Below are 12,119 nucleotides of genomic sequence, written 5' to 3' on the forward strand. Positions count from 1 at the left end.
GAAATAGAATACAGCATTCGTGTCCGTTAGATACCATCTATCTTACAACTCGTAATATTCAACTCGTTTTTGCTTGTTAGATACATTTTAGAACAACTCGGTGCCAGATAAATGGTATCTAACGGCCACTCATGTAGTATTCTCTCCACGCATGTAATATAATCTAACTTACAAATAAGTAACTTACAAAAGATAAATGTTTAAAACACGTCGTTTCAGATATCAACAGTTCAGTTTTTGCAATCGACTCGGAGAACCGACGTCTGTTTTACGAGTACCACGTTAACGGTGCAGACAGAATCCACTCATTTGATCTTGACAACCACAAGAGGGCGCTTTTTCAAATTGGAGACGGGAAACTACCTTTCATCGGCAACGTTAACGTTTTGCCAGATCGGAGGTGAGACTCGTGAACTGAATATACATGTATCCTCATTTCGATTACTAAAGCCATACTATGTTATTAGACCAAATGCAATTAAATTCAGAGGACTGTTCAGTTGTAAACACGACAGCATCCTTAAAAAAACCTTTGTGACCTTATTAACATTATAAATAACCACTTTACCTCCTGAAAACTCATTTTATATAGCTTAATCTTACTTATTTGTTTGTTATAAACACTTGTCACTTAACGTATGCGTGTATATGTATATATAATTTATATAATGTACTCCTCTGATGCCACAGGCAGGATAGCACAAACCATGGCCTTTGTTGAACCAGTTATGGAACACTGGTCGGTGCAAGTGATTTACACCTACCCATTGAGCCTTGCGGAGCACTCACTCAATGTTTGGAGTCGGTATCTGGATTAAAAATTCCATGCTTCGACTGGGATCCGAACCCAGTACCTACCAGCCTGTAGACCGATGGCCTAACCACGACGCCACCGAGGCCGGTACATTGTAAGATGTTTCCGACTGATAAAATATTTCTACGATTAAACTTACATATCAAATATATTTTCTTTTTTAGAATATCAGTGTCTGTGTATATATAATGTGTCGTGTTAATATTTGTAAGAAGCCCAAACTGGATTTTGTCTTCAAATAATTTCGTTTAATTTAGGAAACAAAATAAAATTTAACTTAGTACAAATATTAGAACGATCAGAAACACGTTTAATATACAGCCACTAATGTTTTATGCAGAAAAATATATTTGATATGTAATTACAATCGTTAAAGAGTCTCTGTTAGTCGATAACATCTTAAACATTGCAGCAAACTCGGGAATGTCCCTTTAACGTATTCTAAACAGGAAAATGTATTTCACATTTAATGTCAGTGGCGAAAACGGGCGTGATAGACGTAAGGATCTTAACAGGGGGCGGAACGTAGCCCAGTGGTAAAATGCTTGATGCGCGGTCTGTTTGGGATCGTTCCAGCCAGTACACCACGAGTGGTATATCAAAGGCCGTGGTATGTACTATCCTGTCTGTGGGATGGTGCATATAAAAGAACCCTGGCTACTAATGGAAACATGTAGCGGGTTTCCTCTCTTAGACTAGATGTCAAAATTACCAAATGTTTGACATCCAATAGCCGATGATTCATAAATCAATATACTCTAGTGGTGTCGTTAAACAAAATAAACTGTAAACATCGCTTCTGTTCCGTGCTCAGCCATTGACCTTGCCAGAGACTGGGCGTGGTATAGCAGGGTTTGAAATAGCGCTCTGTGAAAAGCGAAAAGCTGTCCATTTTTTTTTATATCTAGCAGGTGAAAAAAAACTTCACTTGCTAAAATTACCACACAAAAATCGCAGATAATTTTTCAAGAGACGGATACAAAGGAAGGAAACGTTTTATTTAACAACGCACTCAACACATTTTATTTACGGTTATATTGCGTCGAACATACGGTTAAGGTTCACACAGATATTGAATGAGGAAACCCGCTGGCGCCACTTAAAAGAGTCTCTGTTAGTCGATAACATCTTAACAATAAAAGCAAACTTCAGGACAATCTCTATAATATATAATGATTATTTGTAGTATCCACGGCCTAATCTAGCCGGCGAAATGGAGATTTAAAAAAATAGCCCGTTAAGATGGGGGGGGGGGGGGGGGGCAATGGGGGGGGGGGGGGGTAATAGCCCGTTAGGGAAGCAATGCTACTGCTTTAATATATAATTAATAGGCTTTATTTATTTCTGAGTAGGCTGGGTTTTTGGAATGACAACCATAAACTGTGGCGCAGACATTACATCGAAAGGGATGCTTATGAAATAGCAGATATCCAGCAAACAAGTGGATTTGCTGTTGATCCTATATGTAAGTAATTATACGGTATAACAATATTAAAGACTTTCACCATATCAGTAATACTATTGGTTAAAAAACATAATCGTTTTTGGAGTGGTAGCGGTGTGTGTGTGTGTGTGTGTGTGTGTGTGTGTGTGTGTGTGGTGTGTGTGTGTGTGTTGATTTGTGTGTATGCACGTGCGCGCGCGCGCGCGCGCGTTCATGCGTGTTGAGGTGCCATTATGCATTGATTCAGTCAGTCTTAACTTAATTTACGCGTTTACCTTAGTTTGACAACAATAGCCACTAAAAACTAACCCACTGTCCTGAACAGACAGCCCAGATAGCTGAGGTATGTGCCCAGGAAAGTGTGACTGAATCTTAATTGGATATAAGCACGAAAATTAGTTGAAATGAATGAACGTTTGACAACCAATAGCCGATGTATTATTCGTGTTGGGTGTCGCTAAACATCCATTCATTCACTCATAAACACACGGAACGGGGCACACGGGGAACAATTGCCCCTCTAGTGCTGGAGCAACCTCAAGGTGTCGTGGTTAAACCATCGGACTACAGGCTGGTAGGTACAGGGTTCGCAGCCCGGCACCGGTGCTCCAACCCAGAGTAGTTCTTAAGAGCTCAGTGCGTATGTGTAAGGCCACTACACCCGCTTCTCTCTCACTAACCACTTACAAACTAACAACTAAGCCACTGTCCTGGACAGACAGCCCAGATAGCTGAGGTGTGTGCCCAGGACAGCGTGCTTGAACCTTAATTGGATATAAGCACGATAATAAGTTGAAATTAAACATTTAATTCGGGCAAAAACCAACCTGACGCCTACAAAACATGGGAGCCCGTACCCCTATCCATGCATTCATTCGTTCATTCGTTCGTTCGTCCATTCAGTCATTCATTCGTCCATTCGTCCATTCAGTCATTCATTCATTCATTCATCCATTCGCTCGTTCATTCATTCATTCGTTCATTCGTTCGTTCATTCATTCATTCATTCATTCGTTCGTTCATATTTCTTTTTCATTTAATAGGTTAATAAGGCAAAACGTCGGCACCAACACATTAGTGATATCAGACGAGTGGGGAAGAGACCGACAAGAAGTCACTCTGTCGTCGTCCCCGACCCTGCCTTCACCGTCCAACATTTACTTTTGGAAAGGCAACATTTACGTTGTCGACGAGAATTCTTTGTAAGTAATACGTCTCATAATCATAGGTGTACGAGCTCCCATTTTTGTAGGGTGTGTGAGCCCGATTTTTGCCTGAATTGAGCAAAAATGCCCGAATTTCGAAGCTTGCCAAAAACATATGGTGGCCCCAAAAATAATGGATGTTGGCAAATTATGGTAAGCGAACCACAAAACACGAGCAAGATTTTAATGTGGAATAAATAGATGCAATATAAATATTAATAGTGGCTCATATGTTATAGATTTAAAGTAGATCGCTCAAATAATAGTATTATTTGGACGACTAATGCCTTTTTTGTATTCAAGTCGCCCAAACAGGTAATTGGTGCACTTGGCGACCAGGCCACAGGCCATTTCGAGCCCTGGAATAGTTAGAATAGATTTTTAACGACACCCCAACACGAAAAATACATCGGCTGTTGGGTGTCAAACTATGGTAAATGAAAAACAAATGTGATGATAAAACATCAATATAAAAATTCAAAAGTTAAATAAAAACACAGAGTAAAGAACTGTGCAAAAATTACAAATATCACAGATAGGTAATATTACAATCTTGATAACAACGTTTATTCATATCAGCCCAAATTAAAAAAAAAAAAAAATGCGTATGGAACCGGGTACCGACCGACCCTAAACTTTAGTTTCCACCTGATCTTCAAAACCGTGAGAGGATGCAGCGTTTGTTTGAAATGTTACTTCATTGCTCTTCGTACCGGCCTCGGTGGCGTCGTGGTTAGGCCATCGGTCTACAGGCTGGTAGGTACTGGGTTCGGATCCCAGTCGTGGCATGGGGTTTTTAATCCAGATACCGACTCCAAACCCTGAGTGAGTGCTCCGCAAGGCTCAATGGGTAGGTGTAAACCACTTTCACCGACCAGTGATCCATAACTGGTTCAACAAAGACCATGGTTTGTGCTATCCTGCCTGTGGGAAGCGCAAATAAAAGATCCCTTGCTGCTAATCGGAAAGAGTAGCCCATGTAGTGGCGACAGCGGGTTTCCTCTAAAAATCTGTGTGGTCATTAACCATATGTCTGACGCCATATAACCGTAAATAAAATGTGTTGAGTGCGTCGTTAAATATAATTTTTTTTTTTTTTTTTTTTTTTTTTTATTGCTCTTCGTTAAGACCAGTTTGTCAGATGTTAGTAATGAATAAAAAATAAAATAAAAATGTATAGTCTACCTACTTACTCTAAAAAAAATCACATGTAACCGGAGCCACACATATTTCCTATAGTTGGCCTTAACATTACTGTCAAACAGCTATATAAGGTTGCAAACAAATCACTAAGCATATTTACATGGACCTCAACTAATATTGTGGTGGAATGATGGAAAAATGTATAGCCTACCTACCTACTCTAATTTTGTTTCCACGTGTAACTGGAACCACACATATTTCCTATATTTGGCCTTAACATTATAATCAAACAGCTATATTAGGTTGCAAACGAATCACTAAGCATATTTGCATAGACCTCAACTAATATTGTGGTAGAATTATGGAACAATAATTATAGCCTACCTACCTACTCTAATTTTGTGTTCACATGTAACCGGAGCCACACATATTTCCTATAGTTGGCCTTAACGTTACTGTCAAACAGCTATATAAGGTTGCAAACGAATAACTAAGCATATTTACATAGACCTCAAATAACTTTGTGGTAGAATGATGGGAAAATGTATAGCCTACCTACCTACTCTAATTTTGTTTCCACGTGTAACTGGAGCCACACATATTTCCTATAGTTGGCCAAACGAATCACTAAGCAGATTCGATTGACCTCATCTAATATTGTGGTAGAATGATGGACAAACAGAGTTAACAGGTTTCAGGCCAGCTCATTTTGCTATGTGGTATTTGTAATAAGAATTATTTCAATATTGAAACTATGTTATCTATATTCGATACATACGAAAATAGTGTTTTCAATTCTGGTTGTGAAATATGAGGGTTTTTTAATTATAATTTAAGCTAAATGTACAGAAACATTGCATGTACAGTTCTGCAAAAAGATAGCAGTAAAGACACATGTAACGATTTTACATATAGTGAACTAGGACGCTTTTCGGTACAAATAGTAAGGAGTTTTTTTTTACTTTTAAATTTTAGATGAAGTTATGTAGCACCAATAAATGTATTTTACGAGGCTCTTTGTGTAGAAATGTAGCAATATGAAAATAGTTAAATACTGTTAATCGGCAACTCTGCAGGATTTGTTTAAATTATAAATGAAATTTAGATAATAATAGTTTTACCACAATAAAAGAGATATTACGGAATCTATTTTGGTAGGAATGCTGTAGCAGAATAAAAGAGATATTACGGAATCTATTTTGGTAGGACTGCTGTAGCAGAATAAAAGAGATATTACGGAATCTGTTTATGTAGGAATTTTAATGCTCACCACACGTTGTGGGGATGCGATGACATAAATACTAGAGGTAAACAATTTGAATGACTTAATATTACTTAATGATAAGAGTCATACATACTTTCATCCTGCAAGTGGTTCTTTCACATCTATTGATTTAACCCTTTGTAGTCCATCACTTTGTCTTGATTTCTACTGGAAAGTTTGTCCAGACACTTGTTATAGTGACCACTTTCCAATTATTTTGGAAAATGATAGACCTCCATCACTTGAAAGGGCTCAGAGGTGGAAGTTGACAGGGAGGTGGGGGGGGGGGGGGACCTAGGTGAGTCAGTTGTTGTCTTGTCATTTGTGGTCTCTATTTCAGGCCTTATTTCGCAATTTTCAGGCATGGTTGGGTTAGTCCCGTTAACTATGTTCTCTGTTAATGTTTCCATTGTTTAACTGGTTTAAGACTAGGCTAGACTAAAAATTGGGTGTTATGTATTTAAAAATAGGCTAATTAATTATCCTACAGTCAATCGCAAAGGTAATGTACACACAAGTAGTCAGAAAAAAAACAAGTAGATGCTACAATTCAGGACTGAAATCAAATGAATACAGAGTACAGAATCTGATGCAAAATGACTATTAGGAAACAATTAAATCGCCAACCTTATTCCTTTGTTCAAGAACGGCGCCTAAGCGGTGTGCACACTCTGTTAAACACGTCTTATCGCATCGAGCTCCCTTCGAGTGTGTGTCTAACATTTATGCTGTTGGTGTAACCGTTTAATTTTCGTCAACAACTGTAGTGCATGTAAGTTACAGAAGTGAAGTTTGCTACATGATTTCTTTGGGCACTGACCGAGTCTCATGAAATGATTAGCGAAGAGGTTTTTCGTTGTTGTTGTTTTTTTAAATCAATGTGTATATATCTACATGTCTACTCTGCTATAGCATTTTCCATTAATTTATCGTATACATTTTTGTAGCTTTCACGTGTGTTTTCTTCAAAATATCTAAATATCATTGCCAGAATAATCTGGCTTGTTGCACAAACATTGTGCGAGTCAGTGTGTGTGTGTGGGGGGGGGGGGGGGGGGGGGGGGGGGGGGGGGGTGGGGGGGGGGGGGGGGGGGGGGGGGGTAGTACGCGTGGCTTAAATGTTTTCGGTTCATCGAGATATGAACGAAAAAAAGTAAGCACCTCTGGAACAATCAGATTGCCGTAAAATGTATAGACGGAAAGGAAATTTAATTATTTGTGTATGATATTAATTGATAATAACAATAATAGTACTAGTAATAATAATAATAATTAATAATAATAATAATAATAATTAATAATAATAATAATAATAATAATTAATAATAATAATAATAATAATAATGATAAAAATAATGACAGTTGTTGTTATAGTAGTAGTAGTAGTAGTAGTAGTAATAGTAGTAGTAGTAGTAGTAGTAGTAGTAGTAGTAGTAGTAGTAGTAGTAGTAGTAGTAGTAGTAGTAATAGTAGTGGTAGTAGTAGTAATGGTAGTGGTAGTAGTATAAAAATAATAATAATATTAGTAGTAGTAGTAGTAGTAGTAGTAGTAGTAGTAGTAGTAGTAGTAATAAATGTATGTAATATTGCTAGAACACAGTTTTGATTGTAACATGAGTTATTGAGTTACCAGGCATTACGCGAGAAATGAACATTTCAGTCATTACACGAAATAAATGTAGATTATAGATTATATACACGAAAGGTATGTAGATAAAATATTTTTTCTTTGCAGAAAAGTCTATGGGTGCAGAAGGTGGAGATTCAAGACCTGAAACAGGTTTCAAACTTTATATGTTGATAGTCAAGGTCGCGATAGTATTAACCTGTTATTGATAATGAAGCCTGGTTGCCATAAAATGTGAAACAGGTGTGAGATCGCTGCAGACCAACAACAACATATCATCAGCATTATTATTATTTTATTATTATTATTATTATTATTATAAGGAATTGCAGAGGTCTCAGTTTATTTATTTTAAATGGTTTACTATAATATGTAACAAACAAGACATTTTAAGGAATCAGCTTGTTTGAATTAATAAAGCATTAATACAAATAGTCACGCAGACAAACACAGTCAACAGACAGGAACACGTGATATTGATAAAATATTAGAATGAAGTGTTTCGAATGAATATATAAAAAGATAGAATTTCACAACGTTTTAATGGAAACGTTAAAACGTTGTGAAATTCTATCTTTATATATATATGTGTGTGTGTGTGTGTATAGATATATAGATATGTGTATGTATGTATGTATGTATGTACATGTACATGTACATGTACAATACATATACATATACATATACATATACATACACATACACATACACATACACATACACATACACATACACATACACATACAAATACGCATATAGGTAGATATATATATATATGTTTATTTATTTATTTATATTTATATGTATCTACGGTATGTATGTATGTATGTATGGAGAGAGAGAGAGAGAGAGAGAGAGAGAGAGAGAGAGAGAGAGAGAGAGAGAGAGAGAGAGAGAGAGAGAGAGAGAGAGAGAGAGATGTCATGGTCTTTATATCCAGTTAATAATAATATTGAAGACAAAGTTATTATTTCAATCTTCCGTTTGTTTAATTTCTGAGTATATGCATTTTCAATAAATCAATGTAATATGTAGCATACGATAGATTGTAGGGGGTCAGCTTGGTTAACAATTAATATAATGTTAAGATGTTTTCATGGACTATTTTTCAGATGTTTTGTCGTTCGAATTTGATCGAGGAGAATTAAGATTGATTGCAATAGGAGTGCAGGGTTCTGGTAAAAGTACGACGTGTAATCGAATTCTGGGCAAAGACGTTTTTAAAACGACCAATCTTGGCGCTGATAGTTCGAAATCAGAAGGTAAATACAGAAACCGATACGGCCAGCACATATATCTAGTGGAGACGCCTGGTCTTTCAAACACTGAGGACTACAACGAAGATGATTATTTTAAAGAGATTGAACGTGCACTGGAGTTGGCTGACCAGCGACCACATGCATTTGTTTGTGTGTTTGCTCTAGGTCAGTCACCGTTTGAAATTACCACTATGCTTAAATGTTTGGGGGACCGTCTAGGTGATGATGTCTTTAAATATATGATTTTTGTTTTCACCAGTTCCGAAAAACTCGAGGAAGGCAAGAAAATACACGATATCATCCATCCTAAGTTAAAGTTGTTTTTCAACAAGTGCGACGAGCGTCATGTAAGATTTAGCAAAGATCCAGATGATAAAACAAAGGAGGAAGAAGTAAAGGATCTCTTGCACAAAGTGTATACTATGACTCAGAAAAACACACCAAAATATTACACGTCTGAAAGAAGATCATAGACGTCAGAGCTCGACCTTAGCGGTAGCCCGGGGTGTTTTGGCTACCGATTTCTCACGCGGACTACCAGTTGTCTAACCCCGGTAGTCCGCCGGGCTACCACATGTTTTGGCATGTCCAGTCACTCCACAATCAACAAGCCATTAAATTCATCGGTGTCTGAAATTCCACCTTTCATGTGCGCGCTCTCTGCTGTCAGGAGTCGCTGTAACTGTTAATTGCTCCCCTAGTGTGACCCACGGGTGGCGGTTGCGCAATATGATTTAGTGAAATAAAGGAGTATATTTGCCAGTGATAGGATTTTTGTTTTAACATAGCAGACCAAAACAAACATTTTGATGTAATCCAGTGGCCAGATATACCTGGTTCGTACGGGTCATGGAATTTTTATTTGGGTCATGGATATTCGTACTCATTTATGACAAACAACAACATGGCCCGTTGTTTTTACGCCTACTTATAACAAACGCTTTGTGTGATCAAGACTATTTGCTGCAGCTGAAGTTTAAACTAAAAGATAATTCAATCGCGGTTTATTTCCTTCTAGGCTACCTATGTAAATTGTCAAATTATTATTTACAAAATTAATATATATTACTATGTTAAATAAATGTATAAATTAACGAATATTTTCAATGTTAAAAATATTAATCTTTCTTACAAATTAATTTTAATGAAATCTCTCTTGTTGTTTGCTATTGCTTTGCGCGATAACCTCGCTAAAAATGACATCTGACCGTGTCACGTGATAACACAAACACACATGGCAATCCCCTATCTGGGATAATTGGCTTTCGGCATTTACAAGTTTAATGTCATCAATAAAAACCGCTGTTGTTTTGGAATAAAGGCAAGTTTTGTTAAGATTCTTCAAAATTACACCTATTGAACATAGTTGCAGCCATTTTAAGTATTAAAATATGCAATATCGATCTGAAGATCGTACGATTAGCAGACAGCTGAGTTCTACTCGTAAAAACTGTATGAAGTGTTTCAATAATATTTTGTAATCCTTCATTACGAGATTAGGCCTGAAACAATAAATAATAATAATAAATACTATTGTGTATTTCTGGAATCGTACCAAACAAGTCGGTTGTTTTGTTTTGTCCATTTGCTCATGATTTACAAAAACCCACCCTGAAACGTTTAAATAAAAATAAATTAATTTTCTTTTTTCTCTTTTCTTTTAAAGAACTTTGTGGGGCTACCAATTTTTACTAAGGGCTACTAGATTTTATAACCTGATAGCCCGGTGGACTACCACTGACAAAACTGAAGGTCAAGGCCTGGACGTGCTTATCTAATAAACGGACAATATCGAATCAGAAATGCTATGTACTCCAACTCTTATTATAAGGAAATGGTGTTGGATTTAAAACATCTTTGAAGTGTCTTTACCCACAAAAACAAATAATATATATACACCAGCAATTTATGCTACGCATTTCACAACTATTATATTTACCGGATGCAACAACAACAAAACAAAACACAAGAAAAAATTATACATAAATAATAATAATACCAACCATTAAGTATTTATACCATTTCATGTTTGTAGACTGTTATGTTATTTAGTTAAAACTATACTTTGTATAGCTCGAGTTTTAGCCTTAAGCTGATATCTTATCCTAATGAACTGTTTATTTATCCAGCAGTCTGTATGTTTAATGCCCAATGTGTAACATTACTGGGGAGGGGGTGGTGATTGGGATGTCGACTTAGTGTCTTTGTTCAAAATAGGTTATACACGTTTAAATTTAAAGACACTGAATTAGTCAAATCAAAACGGTGGAAATCAAATTTGATTAAAAGCTATATACAGATCGAGTATCAATATATATATATATATATATATATATATATATATATATATATATTTCACGTGCACAACGAATGACAAACTTTTAGGAAGCGACGTCATAATATAATGCGGTTTCCGCAGTCTAAGGTCTGTGTAATCAGTATTATGGATAGTGAAGAAATTATTACACCCACGTTTGACCCGTACTGATTTTACGAAACTCGTGTCAAGATTCATCTATTACCCTCGGTCTCGCTCGGCCAATATAAGAATCCTGACACTAGTTTCGTAAAGATCAGTACGACACACAAGCACGTGTAGTATTCTAATATATATCTATCTATCTATCTCTCTCTCTCTCTCTCTCTCTCTCTCTCTCTCTCTCTCTCTCTCTCTCTCTCTCTCTCTCTCTCTCTCTCTCTCTCTCTCTCTCTCTTTTTTATTATTATTATTATTATTATTATCATATATGTATAAACTTTAATATATAATATGATGTATTTATTGGTAGCCTCTATATTAGTCCCACGCTTTGTTCGGTATCTTGTAATCTGATATATATGTTACAGTCAATGTCTATAATCAGTCAATATGTATATTGATTGAAAAATTAGCCTGATTTATAGACAGATTGACTGACTGCTTAATTAAAGAAAACGAGAGTCGTGTTGAGGTTTACTTAGTATTTTATTGACAGATCATGTTAACATATCCTATATTGGTGAGAGTCATGAGAGTCTACAGTTCAGTTCTTGTTCGCACATGTAATACTGGAGTGGCACCTGCTGTTGCATTTCACACCTGACTTGAAACATTTACATCGGTTTGTCCAACATTGTTTGCCACTGGCTGCACAGTTGCATTTGGCATAGCCCTGACCACCGCACCTGGACTCACTCTGCACTGCCTGACGTAGGCCAACCTCAATGCTATGCAACTGCTGGGTGCACAAATCGAATTGGTGTCTGCTATAGTGTCCCTTAAGGATCCCTGCCCGAACAGCTACTCGAGACAGGTCATTTTCATCTCTGTCCACAATGACACCAATGATATTGCGAGGGTCACCTTTCTCACGAGCAGCAAAA

General features: G+C 36.7%; 1 protein-coding gene across 1 annotated transcript; it reads left to right on the forward strand.

The window, feature by feature from the left end:
* Positions 1-219: 219 nt before the first annotated feature.
* On the forward strand, positions 220-9,229 carry LOC121392781 (GTPase IMAP family member 7-like; the record flags this gene model as incomplete). The annotated part of the gene is made up of 3 exons (XM_041523861.1): positions 220-400; positions 3,302-3,429; positions 8,610-9,229. Coding segments are annotated over 3 exons (929 nt in total), but the record flags the coding sequence as incomplete, so codon positions are not given.
* Positions 9,230-12,119: the final 2,890 nt, after the last annotated feature.

This window comes from Gigantopelta aegis, unplaced genomic scaffold (genome assembly GCF_016097555.1).
Source record: "Gigantopelta aegis isolate Gae_Host unplaced genomic scaffold, Gae_host_genome ctg4492_pilon_pilon:::debris, whole genome shotgun sequence".
Lineage (NCBI taxonomy): Eukaryota > Metazoa > Mollusca > Gastropoda > Neomphalida > Peltospiridae > Gigantopelta > Gigantopelta aegis.